At 36.8% G+C, this 20,864-nt stretch overlaps 1 protein-coding gene across 10 annotated transcripts in view; it reads left to right on the top strand.

Moving 5' to 3' along the window:
- The first annotated feature begins 1,134 nt into the window (after window positions 1-1,134).
- Window positions 1,135-20,864, top strand: part of LOC145491655 (rho guanine nucleotide exchange factor 7-like) — a 37,965-nt gene continuing 18,235 nt past the window's right edge. For 4 of the 10 annotated variants that reach the window (XM_081470875.1, XM_081470870.1, XM_081470873.1 and 1 more), the window contains exons 1-23: window positions 1,135-1,440; window positions 1,543-1,635; window positions 1,777-1,861; window positions 4,849-4,952; window positions 5,487-5,561; window positions 7,920-7,958; window positions 8,056-8,140; window positions 8,264-8,349; window positions 8,924-8,974; window positions 9,240-9,283; window positions 9,767-9,862; window positions 10,899-10,953; window positions 11,071-11,138; window positions 12,728-12,806; window positions 15,204-15,263; window positions 15,743-15,802; window positions 16,242-16,322; window positions 17,098-17,160; window positions 18,308-18,394; window positions 18,976-19,054; window positions 19,501-19,775; window positions 19,881-20,054; window positions 20,738-20,798. In XM_081470875.1, the coding sequence (XP_081327001.1) occupies window positions 1,270-1,440; window positions 1,543-1,635; window positions 1,777-1,861; window positions 4,849-4,952; window positions 5,487-5,561; window positions 7,920-7,958; window positions 8,056-8,140; window positions 8,264-8,349; window positions 8,924-8,974; window positions 9,240-9,283; window positions 9,767-9,862; window positions 10,899-10,953; window positions 11,071-11,138; window positions 12,728-12,806; window positions 15,204-15,263; window positions 15,743-15,802; window positions 16,242-16,322; window positions 17,098-17,160; window positions 18,308-18,394; window positions 18,976-19,054; window positions 19,501-19,775; window positions 19,881-20,054; window positions 20,738-20,798 (2,071 nt within the window). In that variant the 5' untranslated portion in view covers window positions 1,135-1,269. The other 6 variants (XM_081470877.1, XM_081470872.1, XM_081470871.1 and 3 more) reach the window with 5 other exon arrangements.

The following is a 20,864-nucleotide window of genomic DNA, read 5'->3' on the forward strand; positions in this document are numbered from 1 at the left end:
TGCAACTAAAGCATTCGAAATGTCACGCCATTTTTTCGCAATATTTGTCGCGTGACTAGAGTGTGTGACGTCGCGCTAGGGTGATAACACAAGCACGCAATCTTTCGATCGAATGTTCACGGAGAAAAGGAAGATAACGTGACGAATTAAAATAGCTTGGGCTGAAAAGTCTCTTATTTTGTCTTGCACAAATACAGAGGAGGGACGACCAGCGAAACAGAACTCTGCGTTTTTAAACAACACTCCATTAGCCACTATTACGAGGTCGACTTTCGTTTAGAATGTTTTCCAATTTTCTTTGATTATGAGGTCCCCCACCAATAGAGCTTGTTTTGTATTGTTTTTCGTTCGCACACGCACCTGAAGTCTTTCAGAAACAAGATCTCTTTATGAATTTAGCACAATCATCTTTGAACCCCAACCCGCACCCCCCCTACCACCGCCCCCCCCCTCCCCCTCCTCTACCCCCGAAAATGATCACTGGCTTATTATTTCTTCGGTATCTGTGTGATCTGATACGCTGACATCTGCAGGTCTTGGTAACGATCAAATAAAAGCTTTACAATTTGTTATCGATGATAATGATGGATTTGATCAATCGTTAACTGAGTGTGATAAGCCACGATTTCCTGCGAATTTGTTACGCAGTGCCCACAAAGCTAGAAACGTATAGAGATGACAAAAATTTTACAACCTCGATCAAGGTTTTTACACTGCTTTGATTATAAGTTGTTAGAAAACTAAAGAGATCTCAGATTTCGTTATTTGGTTGGTGGCTGTGAGAACCGGCACATCTGAAATCAACGGCACAAAGCTCTCCCACGTAATAAGGGAGTGCCTCGGTCAATTTCCATGTTTACCGAAGAATATTATAGGAAGTGTACTTCCCGCGCGTAAGAGTTGCTAGGTTTGAAAATTCCCTATTATCCCTGATTTGCTTTAATGAGGAAATAGAAAAATTAAAGTCTTCTCTAAGTATGCTACTTTTACTTCTCTTTTAAATGTTAACACGCTGGCTTGCTTCAGTGGAATCAAATTTTCGCGGGAAAATTTTCAAAGTCGAACAATCAATTGTCTGTCCAGACTTGGCGCGTAATTTATTTTGTCCGTTTCCTGTACTATATTAAATGGGATGAATTAACGAGGTATGTCGTTCCACCCAATGATCAAGGAATTTCAAATACCCAAACACTCGGCGGGATAGAGTTTATTTTGTTTAGCGTTGTACAGTGCGGGTCTTGAACCACCGATCGGCTGAATTTGTATAAAATGCGGCTCAAACCGCGCCAGATAGAAAGCTGGTTTGTCGCTTTGGGTCTACTGGAGCAGCGGCAAATAACGCCCGATGACGAGTTTGACAGCTATCTCCAGAATATTTTAAAAGACGGCTCGATTCTTTGCCGTTTGGTTAATCGAGTGAAGCCAGGTACAATAAATAAGGTAAGAGAGTGACTTGTTTATCAGCCACAACGAGATCTGTTTCGGCATTTTGTCATGTAAATTAGCATTTTGTATATCTGTCCGCTGGTCGTTCTTTCACAGATTCACCAAGGGCCGATTTCAGTAGAGGATCGCTTGGAGAACTTCAAGGCTTTTGCGAGCGCCTGTCAAGAACTGCAGCTAGGGGACGAAGAGGTTTGATGGCGAACATAAATAATTTTCGTACATTATGATTATCATAAAATAAACATCGGCGTTGCGACATTAAAATTTCATGCCCCATCTGAGCACGCTCAACACGATGTAATAGTGTGCGCCATGTTTTGCTGTGTGTAGGTTTTCTCTCCGAGCGACTTTGACACCGAAGAAGGCTTTACCCGTCTGTTGCGAACTCTCGACTGTCTAGAAAATGTTGCTACTGGTAAGTGAATTTTCCATATTCTGTAAATTGAGCTTTAGAATGGGCTTTTTGCTCAACGGGAAAAATTCTGTCAACTTCATTGATTGATTGTCATGTGTAGCTTGGAGCGAACAAAGCGATAGGTCGAGTGACAGGGAAGTAAAAAAATTCAGTCGAAACTAAATGCTACAGTACAATTACGTGGTCAAACTGTGTTTATTGAGGCAAGTTCCGGTTTAATGCTTTGGTATCCAGAACGATAAAGTTCGCTTTATGTGTTTTGAATTGATTTTGATTTGTTGTGGCTGCGCTCGAAATTACCTAGCTCTTCATCAACAGGGATTTGAAGGTAGGCAAATATTGTTGACCATTGTGCTAACGCTTGTTTTTAACTGTCCAGAAGTAGTAATCACAAGTGTCCTTCGTTAAGCTTTCAGCCAGCACGGCCACTTTAGCGTATTCTACTTTCGAAAGCTCAAACGAACTTTATTTACAACCGAGTTTTTTGTTCCCTTGCGAACGATTGGCTTAGATGTCACGATTCAACAAGAGGAAAGAAAATACTGATCGCGATTGATAGTCAATTTATTTTATCATTCTGTAAGTTGATTTGTTTTAAAATTCCGTCATGAGAAGGGCTTTGTGTGATCACAATGCAGTCACGTTGTTATTCGTGAGCGCTAAAAATCATGCCATGACATTCTCATGACGAATCTTTTCAAAGAGGAAGTGTTGTGAATCCTGAAGTGCACGCCGTATTTGGTAATGACTCTTTGTCTTTTAACACTACAAAGGTTTGAATTTCACGTACATTATTTTATTTTTTCACTGCTATGAAACGAAACTCAACTTCAGCTTAAAGCTGAACGCGCCGAAAACTCTTCATCAGTATTTCATTTTCGATAGCTTCAAGCTCTTAGCAATCGCAGCCTCAATGCTTTCTGTTGATGTTATTCGTCAATCAAAATTGATAACTGTGGCGGCTAAGTCCGCTAAGAAGAAGACTTCTATGTTGCGGAGAATCAAGTCTGTCAAACTACGTAAGTTTTGTATCTTAAGCTTATAAACTACGCTCAGCAGAAAACTTTATCAATAATATGTTCTGGCGTAGTTCTCGCTCATCAAAGATCATCTTGCAGTTCTTGACCTTTAAATTGTGCAGGAGGGTCTCCAGTTGGCCAACTCTAGCTAAAATGTGACTTCTGCTGCGAACAATTGTCAGAGGACCAAAATATCTTTAGTCACTGCTACCACTAACATCGTTTATTTTAGATTTAATTTACATACATGTACAGTACCAATTCCTCTTACATAATCTTCATCATTTAAAGTAGATACGTGTACTAATTATATCGAAGGAGATTATCTCTTCCGTTCTGAGTTTGGAGATTTGTTCACTCTCCTTAAACACGTGATGTGGAAATTTTGTTTTCAGGTATAATACCCATGTAAATCAAGCCTGCAACTTAAGCCAGCAAAAACTTAGTGCTATGTACAACAATTATTGCTAATATAATGGTACATCACTAAACATAATTTGGCATGTTGAAACATGTTTTTTAAACCCTAGCTAGGACAATGATTTTCTCCGCCAATGATATATATTTCAACTGACAATATTCTAAGCGTGTAGATATGTGATTTTTTTGGGATGGTGCAGGCAATTCGTGCATGCACCACAAAAGAAGTCATGCGTGCATATGCACAAAAGTTGCACCATCTGAGTCAAGCCTATAAAAGCTGCTTCCTGGTTTTGACCTTGATGTATAAGTTGTGGTTCACTATATTTACATGTACATGTAGCCTTGCTACAGTTTAGTATTTCCCTTTGTTTCATATCCATTATACTACGTGTATACTATGTTGTACCCTACAAAAAAAAAAAAGAAAAAAGGAGAATTCCAGATGGGTAAAACTGAACCTCAAGAATCCTACAACATGTCATGTAATTATATTTAAGTGGATGTTTTGACTATTTTATGACTTGGCTTGACAAAATTATGGGTGGCTAATAATTAATAACAATTTAATAAGTTATTAATTTGTATCATGCTTTGTAACATACAATGATCAAAAGCGGGATAATGGGAGGTCTAATATAAGAACTGTAGGTACACCCAAATAAAATTCTGTGTTCAAACCTAGTAGCTCATTAAACAGATTCATATCTCCAGTTTCCATAGCATAAATTCCGGGTCCTGGATGGGATACTCATCTAGGGGTTACCCCTCCCCTCAGAATTAAATTTAACAGGTGAGTACCATTTATTCTCCTGGTTCGAGAGCAAACTAAACTGTGTCTTACCCAAGAACATGACACAACACAATGAGCCAGCCAGGTTCGAACCCGGACAGCTCAATCCCATGGTCCAGTGAACTAATTATTTGGCTATTGCTCCTCTCATGAGATCTGATATAGACAAGCATAATAAAATTACTGGGAAAAAGTATCGATTTTTCTTGAATTGCAAAATTGTGAGGAAAAATGCACAAATATTTAGTAAAATGCAGCAATGTGATATGAACTTGTGAGCTACAAAGTGGTACTTAATTTTCAGTTGAATTCAAGATTATGGTAATTTGGATTTTATCTCAGTCTATTTAATTGCTGTTTACAAAGCATTCTCAAAAATCAAGCACAAAATATCAGTACCAAAGTGGTTGCCTTAGCGTTAAAAGAAATGGAAGAAGCTTGGAAAATTATATGTGTGGTTACCTAATAGAGGTTTCATGTACAACCAGTGGTTAAACTGATCTTTTAAGTGTGAAATTTAATTGGGCGTATGACTACAGGTTTCTCCTCATGAACAGTGTATGGGATACCACAACTGTATTTTAATCCATCACCAGGTTAACATATGTGGAACCTGACCAAGTGCTCCATAGGGTTGGCTTGGGCGGGATTAAACATCTCATTGAGGAAGAGTGGTAGAACTCCTTCTCCCTGTAAACTAGAAAATCATTTTTTGAATTGTGTTTCATTAAACTAACCTCTCTTGTTCTATCCAGGATATGGTTTGGGAAAGCAATTTACTCAACACCATGAAGTAACAACAAGAGAAACAACACACGAGTCAGAACAAGACATTGCTGCTGACGACACAAGACATCTTGTAAGTGGAGAAGATTTTATCGTTGTGTTATATGAATTTTGAGAACCTGTAAAATAGAAACTTATGTAACCTATATGTATGGGTGTGTTATTCAAAAATTGCCAATACCCCTTTTGTTGAAGGTTTGTTGGTTTTAATCCTGCACCTTTTTGGAAATTCCAGTTTAGCTTTATACCTTCCTTGAAAACCTTTGGTGTTTGAAACCTCTCTCTACATTGGAGTTTCCAATTAGCTTCCTTGGTGTTGGTCTAGGTATAATTTTGCTCACAAATGCAGGTTGCAAAGAGAACCAAGTTTTGGGCTTGCGCTGCCAGCAAGCTCGAAAAACAATGCACTACATGTAGCTCGAAAGTAATTTTCACGAGTCCTCAAATACATTAATCTCTTAAAGTACTCCAGTTGTTAATATGAATTTCAGGACTGTCAAAAGACAATAAGCATTGAAGTCCCATCTTCAAAGGAAAGTGGTAAAAATGTATTCTCGAGGGCAAAGAAAACCATGTCTAATAATATTGTTTTTGTTCTTTGATTCAGGAAATGACAGATTATGGAGGTGGTATCCACCTTGTTAAAGCTGCTTTTCCATTTAATGGACGAGATGAAGATGAGGTATGAGTGCCACTCGTAGGCTTGTAACATTTTAAGCCATTATGCCCTTTCCTTGTTGGGTAAATATGATAAATGTTATGGTTAGGAAAGGTAATGTTATCATCAAGGGGAAACTCAAATTTCCATGGGTTAAAGCTGAGGTAAAGTCTGCATGCATGCAAGCCTACATGTAGTGTAAGATGTGTGCTGAGATTGGGTTTTATATCAAAGCAACTGCTATCCCACCCCCTGGAGGGTCACTTGGCCGTATCAGGATTACATGTACCCTCAGAATTAGAGTCACTGATACCCGTTTGTATACCTGGGTGGAGACAGACACTGTGAGAATTTTAGTACCTTGTCAGGTCACTTGACCTGAAGTCCTGCACACTAGCCAGTACACTATCCTGCTCCCCTCAGTACAAGCAATGGAGTTTCCAAACTATGTAGATGTTGATGCCACTGACCATCATGGTTACTCACAGAAAAATGAGGGAAAGAGAAAGCATTTCTGATCACTCAGATATTGGGCGTGTCCTTGATTTCTGTGATATTTGGTAATCATTCCTGATTTAGGATAACATACATTGCAAGATTCTGGGCCGTCCAAAGTATGTTTTAATAGGTTGGTGGTTGACCCTGATGCAGGGTTTCATAAGTATCCTACAAAAACTCCAGCTCCAACTGGGAGCATTGGTTTCAAGTTAGAATCAGGGTTTTAGCCAGAATTTGGAAAGTGGCTGTCCAAAATGTGCTATAATAGTGCCTGCTCAAATGAGCAATTTACAAGGCAACATATTAAAAATAAAAAAAAAGACGTTTCTTCAGAAAGTGGCCATCCACAGGACGCCTGGACAACCATCTAGCTAAAAGCCTGGTCAGAAAAAAATCCCTGAATGTCCTGACATACAGTACCGATCAGAAGAAACCTAACAGCGAACGCTTGACTGAATGCGTTCTGTTTCCGTTCCACACGCATTCCCGTTCCCGTTCTGTATCTGTTCCGTATCCGTTCTGTATCCGTTCCGTATCCGTTCTGTATCCGTTCCGTTCCCATTCTGTGTCCATTCTGTGCTGTTCTGTTCCTGTTCTATTAGTGTTCCATCGGTAAGCGTTCTTGGAACTCATTCAGAGGAACAAGGTTTCTGAAAACTTGTTTACAAGATTAGCGACACTCATTTGCATTTCATAAAATGGGTTAAAACTGTCGCCTTTTTGCGAGAATACAGACAGTGAACTTAAATTTTCGTGGTGAAAATATGAGTCCAGTTACTCAAAATATACGGGAAGATGATAATGTAACTTCAAGGCCAGTTTATAGTAAGTCTTTCTCCGAAAAGATACAAAGTGACCGGTAATGTGCGATTGCCTGAGGAAAAGAAGAAGTAAACCAGCTTGCCAAGCACTTTCAACGCCATGGATGAAAAGATACAAGCAAAAGATGAACTTTCGGCTCTTGTATTTACACAAATACTTTAAGTGAGATTTAACATTGAAGTATCGCCAAAAGCTGTTTGGCGAATGCGGCAGAAACTTGGCTGGTGGACGCGAGCAGTGCAAAGTACTGACAAACAGCCGAAGCGAGCATTTTATGATGTTATTTTCATAGGCGAATTTTCAGTTAAGACTGAACATTACCCTCGCCGATCCTTCCGCAAAGTTGGTGAACAACACCGTAATAAAGGTCAACCAAGACATCAATGTTTTGTTTTGTTTCTCTTCACGAGGAAACCTTTCTCGACTTGTCCATCCATTTCCTTATTTGGACATAAGCTGAGCTTGTTGACGATAACAAAATGGCCGCGATGAACGTGAAATGGACAAGAAGATGTAGGGAAGATGCTTGCTTAGTGCATGTAAAAAGAAATAAAAAAAGACATAAGATGATTTGTTCTGTCATTTTCTCAAGATCGCCGCGCTGGACAAAAATTGAACGCACGTGTAATTAAAGTTACATCGTTTCCAAATCCTTGGTAAGCACTCTGATAGCGTAACTTACTACCATGTGTTCTAAAGAATGCGTTCTCTTATAGTTTGCGCTCTGGAGAACGCTTTTTTCCATTTTTGTGATTCGTAACCGTTCCTTATCCGTTCTATTTCCGTTTGGTATTCGTTCGGTATCCATTCTGTATCCGTTCTGTATCCATTCTGTACCCGTTCCGTTCCCGTTCTCGTACCCGTTCTGTATCCGTTCCGTTCCCATTCGCAAACGCGTTCCCTGTTAGGTTTCTTCTGATTGGTGCTGTACAGCCTTATTCATGTGTCACATGGCATTGAGACTGGTGGTGGTGATGATGATGATGATGATGATGATGATGAATGTTCTTGGAAGTTTGATGGAGCTATAAGTGATATTGTCCTACTTTTCTTTTTTGATAGCTTTGCTTTGAGAGAGGAGACATCCTAGAAGTCACTAAGGTAGGTGTTTAACCAATGGGGCCAATATATCTGCACATGTAAATTAGCCATAGTTGAGTAAGTGTTTGGTTGATTCGTTTTCAATATTTCTCTTTAGGCGGTGGATGGAGGATGGTGGGAAGGAACCTTAAATGGCAAAGTTGGATGGTTTCCCAGCAACTATGTCAAAGAAATATCAGCAAGTGTGTACCTCTCCTTTTGTATTGTTCTGCCTTAAGTACATGTATAAACGTGATGTACTAAAAACAGCTTTAGGATGTACCTGTATGTGTACGTACTAAAAAATACCGTTCATTTGTTAACAGGTCCTGAACCTACAACACCAGTTACACCCGTGCCATCCTCATTATCATCAAGCAAACGAGAAAGTGCAAGAGTCTATCATAACCTGGTGAGAGTGGTATTTTGTTACTGTGAAGTTGTTTTGATGAATCAGAGGTGCTATGAATTAGGGAGAACAATTAAAACAGAAAATAATTAATATATATGTTTGTTGGGAATCAATGAAAAATTGAACATAACATGTATACATGTCCAACCAAATTTAAAATTCCTCAAGGACTCCAGTCAGCAAAATAAAAATTGTCATTACTTCATGGAAGTACATGTATTTGGGGTGTAATGAGCATCGGGTTGTCACTGGTTGAACTGATGAAATGTTTGAAGCAAGAAGAACATCATTTGAGCTGAATATCTTCCTCTCTATGCAGGACTGTTGCCAGAACAACAATGTGTCTGTACATAGCCAAAGTCCCTGGACTGAGACTTTCAGTTATTATCGTATCGTTTCGTATCATAGCGTTGCATTGCATTGTGTTGCGTAGGGTAGCATATATATTCATCTGGTCAGCTGGCCAATGATCTGTTCTTAGGCTATTGTTTGTTCCCCCAGTGCCTGGTTTGTTGATTGCCTGTTTTCTTGGTTTGTTTTTGAAGTAGTTTTTGATGTTTTACTGTAACTACAGGTGGTTCAAAATATATTGGATACAGAGAGAGCCCATGTTAGTGAACTGCAAGTAAGTCCTCATTTATAGTCTAGATACTCTTCCTTTAATCCACAGTGTACGGGTTTATTGAACATGTTTTAATTCGTAAAATGGAAATATACAAGTCAAACATTTTTAATTCACATAATTTTACATACCGGAATATATATATATTTTTTGCACAGGTACATCTATTTTTTGTTTAAATAACACTGAAACAGATATATACGTGCACTGGCCAGGGAGGAATGTTTTGAGCTTTAGATTTAACAGTTATTTTTTTGTAATATCGCAGGCCCTACTACAAAATTATTTAAAACCCCTGCAAGCATCAAACGTGTAAGTATTCATGTCTTAAACCTGTAAGTGAAATTTTGTGTGGTCAAGTTATAAGTTGTCAGCATAGCAGGAAATAACATATGTCTAGGAAAATATTGCAGTTGTTAGATCTATTAACTTAGAAGTGTGTTTAGATGAGAGGTCTAGATGCACTCATCTTCTTGAAAATGATTGAAAATCACTGTAATATGAACACATCTTATATTTTTGGTGACAAGTCAAGACTGCACTGTCAGTCTTGCTATTTTTAATTATTGAAAAGCCATCTTTATGAAACCCCTGCAATGTAGTCTTGTTCTGCATGCTGAGCTCCTCCTGCTTCTAGAGTACATCTCAACTTTCATATCCTCGTCCACTTTTCTCCTCTAGTGGTATATATCTACCATGAACACGTAGTTAATAGTGAGCATACATACTTTTTTCATTGCATCTTATTGTTGTGTTGTTGATCCTTAGCTAATGTTTGTATGTGATGTTCCACAGATTACCAGCGAAAGACATGAAAGTTCTCGCTGGAAACTTTGAAGAGATTGTACAGTTTCAGCAGATGTTTTTTAATGTCATGGACGAGTGCTCACAGTAAGTGAAATCACAGTGGCTTACAAGTACATGTAATATATCAAACACGAAAGACAGTGTTTGACCGCATTTCCAAACACTGAGAAGAGAATTGAAAATACGACACGTAGTGGAGTATTTTTGACAAACTTCGGGGTGTTTGGAAATTATCGTCAAACACTGTCTTGAGTGTTTGATATATCTTCTCAATCAAAACTAAAATGAAGGAGAAAACGGATAAATAAAATCGTAAAAATCCATGCTTAGTAAGATAATTTTGATATCCAAGCACCATCATGGTCATGATTTCCTTTGTTTAAAATCGATGAATTATTAAGGAGTTTGAGAAGTACATGTAGAAGTTTGTTTTAATCTGTCCAACTATTTTATTCCTGGGTCTAACACATGCTTTATTCTCACAACTATCCAGTTTTAATTTTTTTGATGTTATCAAAGGGTATAAATTGAAGGATGAATTAGTATAATTGTGGTTTATTTTTTGCACTTAAAAGCGTACTTCAGGTGTGCCGTGTGGGTGCCATTATCTTATGCACTGAAAGTTATTTAGAACCATCTCTGAAAGTCACAATAGAAAAAAGGTTGATAAGTTCAAAAGTAACAACGGATGTTACTTCTCAATCTTTGTGGTAGTTCAAGTTTGATGGAAACAATTTCCCAGTAAGCGTCAATTGCATTGTATATCAATTTATGTACCGTGTGTGCATGCTATGTTAATTTATGTATGCTACATAATCATGTGCCGTTAGGGGCGACCTTCACCATTCACACTGTTCTTTATAATTGGCCAAACGAAACAATAGGTAAAGAACACAAATAATGTCCTAAGCCCTAAAAACGAAAGAGGTGCAGATTAGTATGACAAAAAAAAAAATTCAAAAAAAAAGAGCGTTTTAAGTGGTGCAGATCATTGTTCTAGACAATTTCTCAGTTTAAACCATGCACCATAATGTTATGATTCTTTTAATTAGTAAATTATTTACTAGTAATTTTTAATTGAATTGTTAAATTGAATTTTAATTGAATTTCTTTAATACAGCCTCCCTTTACCTCAGCAAAGAATGGGAGCCAGCTATCTACAGATTGCTCCTCAGGTACAATCTTCGTTCGTTAATAGTTGATCGGCAGTGCCATTAATGATGATTTTTTTAGTTGTGTTTGGTAATGAGGATTGACGGTATTGTCTTTTTGATTTCATTTAATAATGATAGATGAAGGAGTTGTACATGATGTACTGTGCAAACCACCCTAGAGCAGTTGAGGTGTTGACCAAGTACAGGTAACTGGAATTTCTTGAAATCCTTCCCCACTCTTCAGCTCAATAAAACAGAACTTTGTAAAATTTGCTCTGACCAAATGGTATGATCTGTAAATTTTATCACTTTCCAGTGGAAAAGTGTTTGACTGTAAGACAAACTTTTCTATTCACAGGATATGGATTTTCCTGGTGAATAGCATTATTAATAGCAAAAGCATGCCACAAGCACAATTGGCATTTGTTGCAAAGTTCTGCACATTCTTACACAGCTTCTGTTCGAGACCCCAAAGAGCATGGCTTCCCTCAAAGGCTGCTGACCAGCTTTGGCTTGAGTCAGACTTTGCCTAAATTGGATTTAGCATGTTTGAGCGACCAGGACCTGAGCTTTTGCAAAATTGTGTGTAATGTGCTCAATATATATTCCTGGTAATTTTGTTTGTGTAAATATTCCCTAGAAATTTTTTTTATCCAAACAGCATTTATTAGCTAGAATTGCAAGCCATGCTCCCTGCCCCATATTTTGAATGTACATGTACATGTAAGTCATTTAGCCCCCAAGTTGATTAGGCCTAGAGACTTGCTAGCCCCTAACAAGAAGTTGATAAAGCCCCCACATAAGTTGGTAGTTAAAGTCTGCATACGAGCCAAGTGGCTCATCAGGCTGGAGGTTATCCTGGTTTCAGTAGCATGAAGTGACTAGGAGTATTTCTACCCCCCCCTGGATGGGATGCTAGTCTATTGCAGGGTTACCCCCCAGCATTAAATTCGCTAGTACCCATGTAAACACCTGGATGGGGAGAGGCACTGTGAGTGTAAAGTGTGTTGCCCAAGAACATAACACAATGTCCCCGATTAGGGCTCGAACCAGGACTGAGTTGAGCACACTAACTATGAGGCCACCACCATGTGGTTGGTTGTTTGCAAAAGGGAACTGGAGTCACGTCACATTTCTGGCTGCTGATTTGAAGCTGAGTGTGTGTGTTGATAGAGGAATGGGTTGGTTATTACCACGAAGCTAAACATGACTATAAAAGTGCATGTGATAGAAGAATGGGATTTCATTTGATTATAATGTGACAAGAATGGAAACCAGGTAAACTTCATTCCTCTGTGTACTACACTCCTTGCGTGATAAACCTCACCATGTTGTAATGCTAATTACAAATAGGCTTTTAAGCAAAGGTGTAATTGACTCAGCTGTCAAAGCTTTCTGGTTCAGCAAGAGACAGAATAATAATCAACTAAAGATGAGATTTAATTGGGGATTAATCGACTTGTTAGGTCCAAGCTCATCTACTTATTGGGGGCTAGCAAGCGACAGGCCAATTGACTTGGCAGCTAAACACCCAGATACAGATGTACCCACATTTGTAGGTTGTGGTTCAGTTTTTCCCTCAGTACAATGTGGTGGTTTCCTTTGTTCTGGTGCATGTTGATAGATATGAGAAAAGAAAATATCAAATTGTACCAAGGGTAAAATTGAATCACAACATGGGCATTGCAGAAAAGAAAAAACTTAAAATATTGAGACATTATGTGAACTGTATGCAGCTGTGTTTATGTAGAGTCTTTAATATCTTTACTGATTGATGTTTTTTAATTATTTATAGTGACGAGTTGTCAGCGTTTATTGAAAGTAAAGGAGCACCAGCACCTGGGATATTAACGTTGACAACAAGTCTCAGTAATGTAGGTTGAATTTATTGACTGTAAAATGAAGAAAGAACATTTTAGCCATGATCTATAGAGCGTTTTCACTCACGTGGCCAGCAGCTATGCAAATTTATTGGAACAAAAGAAAGTGTTCACATAAGAAAAGAGTTCAGCTCTGGTAGGATTGGTTTGGGACTCCAATATGGCTGCCGTTGCATCAGTCAAAAATGCACTATAATCTTTAACATTTTCACAAGAATGAAATGATACTCAAGGCTGTCCAGAACAGAGCTCATGCAAATTTGTTTTTCATGACTTTTAGAGCAAAATATTTGACACTATGAGTAAGCTTCAAAACTAAAATAAAATTATGTGACCTTGTGTGTAGAAATCAAAACAAGAGAGATTCCTTGGTGATTTAAGTAAATATTTGGTTTCAAGAGACAGTACTTGTAAGGTGTTTTGGATTTGTTTGATTTTGTAGTTCTAAGCACAAATTCAAGTAGTGTTTTGTGCTGTAATAGTGTTTAACTTTTATCTTGTATGCTTACTTGAATACTTAAGAGCCTATTTTGAAGGGTTAATATGTACAAAGTGAATATGGATATATAATATAATATAATTATACATTTATATAGCGCTAATACTATGAAATATTCAAAAGTGCTTTACATATAAAAAATCACTAACAAACTAAAACAAAGATCTATAAAAAGCATAAAATGTGCTAAAAATAAAAAAAATATAAAACGGCATATGTAACTAAGATTAATTACAAAACTTATAAACAGTCATAAGCAATTTTAAAAAGATATGTATTCAATTATTTTTTTTTTAAATGTCCAAAGATGAGCTTGATCGTATGGCCAAGGGCAAATTGTTCCATAAAAATGGACCTGAACGAGAAAAGGCACGGTCACCAAGTGTAGTGATAAACACTGTGGATAACACTGATTTAAATAGCAATTGCTCTGTTCTTGACATACAACACTGTTTTCTTGGTATAATAATGTGATTACCAACTTAGGGACCACATGTAAATATCAATATTACTAACAGTAAATTCAGTCTGTAATTCTCTAAAATAAGAGTGATTTTATTTAACTGCCCTTTAAAACAACATCTCACAATTGCAGAGTAGTCCAAAATAGCTTAACCTGCGAACGCAGAAGTATTTCTGGCTGTTGCTTGTCCCCGCCGAAAATAACGTCTGCGAGCCAGGAAACCAAGCCAGGAAACAATTTCTGTGACGTAGGAATTTTAAGCCAATCGCAGTTTAGCTCAAGTAGCCCCAGAACTACTGCGCGAGGTATTTGCTGCGAGGAGCACTTGAGTTTCATTCTATCATGGAATCTGATTGGCCAAGGAGTAACAAAAGTCATTACGTCACAGAAATCATTTCCTGGCTTGGGTTCGCAGACATTATTTTCGGCAGAGACAAGCGACAGCCAGAAATACGTCTGCGTTCACAGGCTAAAAATAACCAAACTAACAAAAGAAAACAATGGAATCAGTGTCTAATAGTACATGTATCTAATTGTGTACTAACTATTTCATCACAGGTTAAGTAAAATCATTCTAACTTCCTTTCAATTTCTATGATTGTCAAAAATGCTACTGAGCCATCGTTCACAGAAGTTATGTTTTTGAAATAATTTTCCATTTTGATTAAGTGTTGAATTGTGCATTATTTTCCTCAAGGTGGCTATGTGACTGAAAACAATTAAGCTGCAAAATTCGTAAATACAAAAACTTTAAACTCACATGGTTCATTTTGAAGACCAAAGGAGACTAAACATGGTACTGCTGTCTCTTGTAGCCATCAATATTTATCCACAGTCTAAACCACTAAAAACATATCTCACTCGGAACTTTTTTATGTGCAATTTTTGTGGTTATATCGTTTTTCTCATTTTGTCCTAGAAAACACACTCTTATTAACAGTATGACATTGCTACATTTTGTCAATGTCGTGTACCATAATTATATTCTATCAGTGTTTCTTGCATAACGAATTTCAGTTTTTATTACGTAATGTTTTGAAGATATTTTTGTTTATTATTCTGCATGAGTTTGCAAAAGGTGGCTGTTAAATATCGCAAATGTCCCTACATGTAAACCCAAAACTGATGTTAGTTTAACCTCAAAGGTCATAAAGAGAATTTTTACCACACAGTTTAAACCAAAAATATGTCTTTAAGGATTAACATTCCAATGCACAATTTATAGTTTAAAAAAATAGTTTTTTACTGGGTAAAATGTGAGAGAAAAAACAACTACTACCAATAACATTTAAAATCAAATATGCTTTAAAACAAAAGAAAATTGACATAATGCGATTTGCAGTCTGTTAATTGTTCATTAATATTAATTACTAACTGTTGTCACACTTTCTGCATCAAATTAACACAAATCAACTTGTTTCTCCATCAGCCCTTCAGACACCTAGGCAAGTATCCAAATCACATGAAAGAACTGGAGCGGCACCTTGAGGTACAGTTTACGCAGTAATAGAGTAATTACCAGTGTCACAGGTAGTGTTGCTGTGAAATTAGTGAAAAAGAAAAGCGGTCAATGGTCACATTGCTAAATACCAGAGCTAAGGTCAACAACAGATGAATTCTGGTTGATATTCATTTGACAGTGCCAAAGGTGTTGTCTTATTCAGATGTGTTTGCCATATTTGATATTTTATTTTCCCTTGATCTGTTCAGGTTTTGTGCATTTTAACAATTTCTTAATCAGTCAAGTTTCTCAAAAAAAAAATCTTCAAGCTGTAATGCTCAGGAAAAAACTGTGAACTGTGATCAAGAATTTTAAAAGAACTACCTCTATTCTTGTTTCACAAAAAGAGCTAAGAATAGTAAGGTATGTCCTAGAATCTCTTCAGAATTTTTTTTGCAGGGATTTAGAGTTAATCATCTTTTAAAAGCCAGCTTAAACTTTGACTTCTATTGTTTCTTTTACTGCAGGAAGGGCATGTAGACGAATTAGACACTAAGAAGGCAATAGCTGTGTTTCAGAATTTGACTGTATGTATAATTATACACATACCTTTTGTTTGTTAAATTGTAATTAACTTGCATCAACTCAGTTTTGTGCCATATGACATTAGAATGTAGAATGAAATCTTTTTAACTGCATGAGGACATTAATGAGTATTGCTGCTGTGTTTGCATGACCCATTGTTGTCTTCATGTGTTATTATCTTGTAATCACTGTTAGCTAATAAAAGGTTTTTGTAAAAAAATTCCTATATTGCCCTGTTTGTTATCAGCATAGTTGTCATGGTCACAAATCCCTGCTATACCATGATCTCTACAACATCTGCACTGATTAACTACTGTTTTAATGAATGTTCCTCTTTGACTGCAATTGATAAGGTTCAAGACAAAGCTAAGTGCAATGTTACTGCTGCGTCTAGTACCTCACAGCTGCAGCCTCAGGATGTGTAATTTCTTCCGATTTCAGACAAGTTGTCATGAGACGAGAAAAAGGAAAGAAACAGAGTTAGAAATGTTGACAGGGACAATAGAAGGATGGGAAGAAGAGGTAACATGATACTGACAAGAACTGTTGTGAGATCTTGGCCAAATTACTTGACCAAAGAGTGAAGTTTTGACACTATTTTGGATAACTGCACGTACATAGAACAGAGCTTCTACAATATGGAGCTGCTTGTTCTTGTACATTGTTATATCTGGGGCGGATCTTTCTTGCTTTGCATTACATTAACATTATATGTTGTATCAGGTTACTGTTTCAGAGGATGTAAATGAAAAGCGTTTTCTCAGCTTTTTTCCTGACTTGTGCTGACAGTACCTTTATTAAATGTACAAGTACATTTTGTTGTGATTGCTTAAACACTAGAAAACAAGTTTGTATAGAAAGACTTAAATTTATTATTTGTGCTCAATCCATCAGTAATGACGTATGAAGTTACAGTCTTGAAATTTTAGAGCCCTTAGTGGCTCAGTTAAATCTGAATATATTTTATATGGTAGAATGTAGAATTGATAAATATTGAGCATCTGTGTGAAATGCTTCAAGAGTCAATAACTGGAATTGTCATCTTGAACAATCACAAAAGGTATTCTGAAGATCTGTTATAAAATTTCAACTATTTGAAACTTCAGACCAAAACTGCCTTGAACTTTAATGTTATCACTGATGAACTGAAGCCTAGACAGCTAATACAGCTAATACACTTAACAGGTCAGCCGTAGTATACAGACTCGTTCACTTGACTAACTTGAACTTCTGTTGATAATAGTTGATTTATTTATAAATGCCTGCTATATTATTAGTACTTATTGATTTCTTCCAGGACATTAGTAAAGAAGGAGATCTTATTTTGATGTCACAGTTCCTTATACATGGAGAAAATGGGGTAATGGCTTTGGTTATTTTGCTTTTAATGATGTTTTAAATGTCTAATTAAATCCATACTGGGTAGCATTTAGTTTCAGGCACAATATAATTGATGTCAAATTGTACTAAGTGACTGATCAGTTTGCAAAGTAATGGGATGAGAAAAAAATCTGAGGTCTACCAAAACAGACTTGGTTCAAGTTTCATGTTGTCATGTTTTTCTTCTGAAAAATAAGTTTCAACATAGAAAGGTCCTGCGAGTGTCAAAGTTACACTGATATTGTACACATTTTTGTTCTTTCAAGTGTTTTTTTTTTTTTTGAAGCAGTCACAGTTAATATTTCTTTGTATAACTTGTATTTTAATGTGGTTCACCGATTGTAGTTTGATTCAACCAGGTCACGGTCCTAACAGTCAATTTCTATGTAGTCTGAAAATCATAAAATGATAATCTTGAACAGGATGCTTGGATTGTTTGCTAATTAAATAAATTATTGTTCAGTAACATCTCATCTATCAGGGGCTGAAGACATATGCTGTTTAGATCTTCTGAATGTTGTTTTAGCATACAATAGTGATGGCTAGTCTAATGCAGTTCTTTATTTTTTGTTGTCAACTCAATATCATTGGTTTTGGATGACCTGTTTTTCTGTAACTTTTAAACTTGTATTGAGTGTATTACATTATTTATTGGAGAATCTAGATGAATGGAATAGTGACCATAATTTTGCATCCTAATTCGGTTGAATTCACAGTAAAATAAAGCTGCCTAGGCAGTGGTTAAAACTTGTGGTAGTTTAAATGTTTTTATATATTCTGCTTACTGTACTGGCTGCTTTACTTGTAGTATACAGTCATGTAGTTAGCCAGAGTAGTTTGCACCCCATTGTTAAATAACAAATTGATAAATAATAATTAATAAATTGTCATGATGCATTGGTACAAAAAAGACAGACAGCTAAGGAACTTATAAATATGATCTGTTATTTTCAAAAGGTCAGACAAGCAGGTCATTTGATCAATATCAGTGCCATATTCCGGAATGTTTTGTTTGAACCATGGGTTTACAGTTTGTTGTTGAACTAATGAATTCTCTTATCTGTAACAACAATACTTAACTTACATTATCAACAAGACCTGACGCATTTTGTGTATTTTCCACCCAGGAGGTCCGAGAAAGATCATTTCTTCTGTTTCCAAACTGTCTGATTATACTTTCAGTAAATGCAAATGCCTGTGGATATAGATTTGAGGTAAATTTGGACATTTCGTATAGTTACACATTTTATGTATAGTAGCTTATTGTGTGTTCTATTATAATTCAGGCAGGTGTTTTAGTCATAGCAGTGTTTGTGTGTAAGTTGAATTGAATTTGTGGTAGAGGTGTTACAATATCTTTTGTTCTATTTAACTTTGGCATTATTAATTTCGTTGTATGCAGATCTTTATTGTAATCATGAAGAGCAAACAATAGTCCTTATTTACATGTTCTTTCTTAAATTTTTTCAATTTTTGTATTTGATGCCATTGACATCTTTGCTAACAGCTTATAATGAGATTATACACATGTGTAATGTTTTTGATCTCTGCAATTTACCTTATCAGGGAAATGATCAAATCACTTTTTCATGTCACCTGTATAGTTAACATTGCATAGGTACTGGAGGATGAAATTTGATGTTTATCTGATAACCCGTAAAAATTACAAAATCATTTGGTTCACTGTTATGTAGTTATCAAATGAATTATATTCAGCTTCTCATACTGTAGACCTCTTTTAGTCGTGTTAAATAGATCTGTTGTTCATACCTACTGTTATTTGATCTCATTACAGAAAAAGTATGACCTTTCAGACTTGACAATACGTTCACTGGAAGATTCAGAGGGCATTTTGAATGCATTTGAAATAAAAGGCAAGTGAAAGTCTTGAAATGTTTTCTTTTTCCTTTTAATTATCTTGTTCCTGAAGGAACTGCCATTTTCTCTTATTACATAGTACATGTCTAGGTTTTTTAAATCCTCTGTAATTATCCCCCAGCTCCCTTCACAACCCCTGTCCTTTCCCTTCACAACCAAAACAATAAATGGCACCTTTTTTATATACCTATACAGTTTACATATACCAATTGATCTGGAACTCAAATTGATAAACAGAACTTGTGTGCTAATGAACATGAATATTCTTTGAAGTTCCTTGGTTTATTGTTCCATGCGTGTGCAAATTCGAAAGCAGGCAACATCCTTCTGAGACACTTCTTGGATCCCCATAGACCTACAATATTATTTACCTCATCATTATTTTAGGGATTTTTTTGGGTTGCATCAGACAGATTATTCGTGTCCTATATTGATCTTGCAGTTAATGGAGATGTCATGAAACTGTCTACAAACCACGCCCACGAGAAGACAGCATGGCTTGACACTGTTCAGTTCCCTGGTCAAAGTCCCAAGGTTCGCCAATCCTCAGAAAAGGGTAGTGTGACATCACCATCACCCTGGGTGGAAAGACATCCTGCGTCACTATCAGAACGGACATATTCAAAATCAAGTCCTCCTCGAAGTGAATCTATTGGTTCACCGCCGAACTCAGCTACACCCAAGGGGTCTCTTAGTACTTCTGGAGTGCATTCACAGGTAAATGTGATATTTAACAGGAGGTCTATACAGTGTGTTTGTCAACATTTTTTGTTAAAAAACGCGTCAATGTAATCGGTTAATTTTTACTTTATCATATAACAGTCTTCCAGTGATGGATCAAAGTTTCGTTCTGGGTCAACATCACATTCGGTAGCCACAGACCTGACGACGTTCAGCTCTGCCCCTCACAGTCCAAACAGAAAAGGACACTGGGATTTCACAAGGCTTAGACCCACCCCTCCTCTGAGGCCAGCATATGCACTGATTGCTAAGGAGGTACATGATACTTTGCCATTATTGTGCATATTCTTGTAATAATAACTACTTATTAACTGAGAGTGAGGTCTTTACAGGAAGTTCTCAGACCGAGACCTTGCCGTATCACTCAGTCAATACAGCAAGGTTGAGGTTTGAGGTTTCAGATTTTCCTGTTATGACCGAACGTATAAGGTCAATAAGTTGTTTAGCACATGGAATTTTGCTTTGTTTTTGAAAGCCCGTAATTGGCCCGTGGGCATTATGGGAGAATAATGCCCTACATTTAGCCAATCAGAGTGCATGTTATATCGGCTACAAGAGCAGGCCATATAATAATATTGTGCAATCCTTTTCTGTGGTTGAGAAAGCTACCTTTGATTAAAAAAAAAAAAAAAAAAAGAAACGTGCTAACTGCACCTTTTGATGACACGTGAACTCTGGTCATTCAACAGTTTTGTGTTTCACTTTTGTCAATTGTCTTAGTGGACCTCTCGGGAAACAGGTTAATGTTTAAATGAAAGGTTCAAAAGGGCTACTGAATCCATTTGCCTTCCCTTAGAGTAGCCCACAGTATGTCCTGTCGTTTAAAACATTCCCTGCACAAATCAGCGTGTAAGGTCAACACATTAATACAATAAAGGCAGCCAAAAGTCTAGTTTAAATTGTTTATTGAATTATAAAATTTGATTATTTCTGTGAAGGACACATCCACAGCGCATCGCTCCATGAGAGGCCTACTTCACCCGTCAAGGAAAAAGCAAGGTACATGTAAAGACTTGTAAATTGATACATCATACAGTACATGTACTTTTATGGGAAATACTCCAT

This window comes from Orbicella franksi, chromosome 7 (assembly GCF_964199315.1).
Source record: "Orbicella franksi chromosome 7, jaOrbFran1.1, whole genome shotgun sequence".
Classification (NCBI taxonomy): domain Eukaryota; kingdom Metazoa; phylum Cnidaria; class Anthozoa; order Scleractinia; family Merulinidae; genus Orbicella; species Orbicella franksi.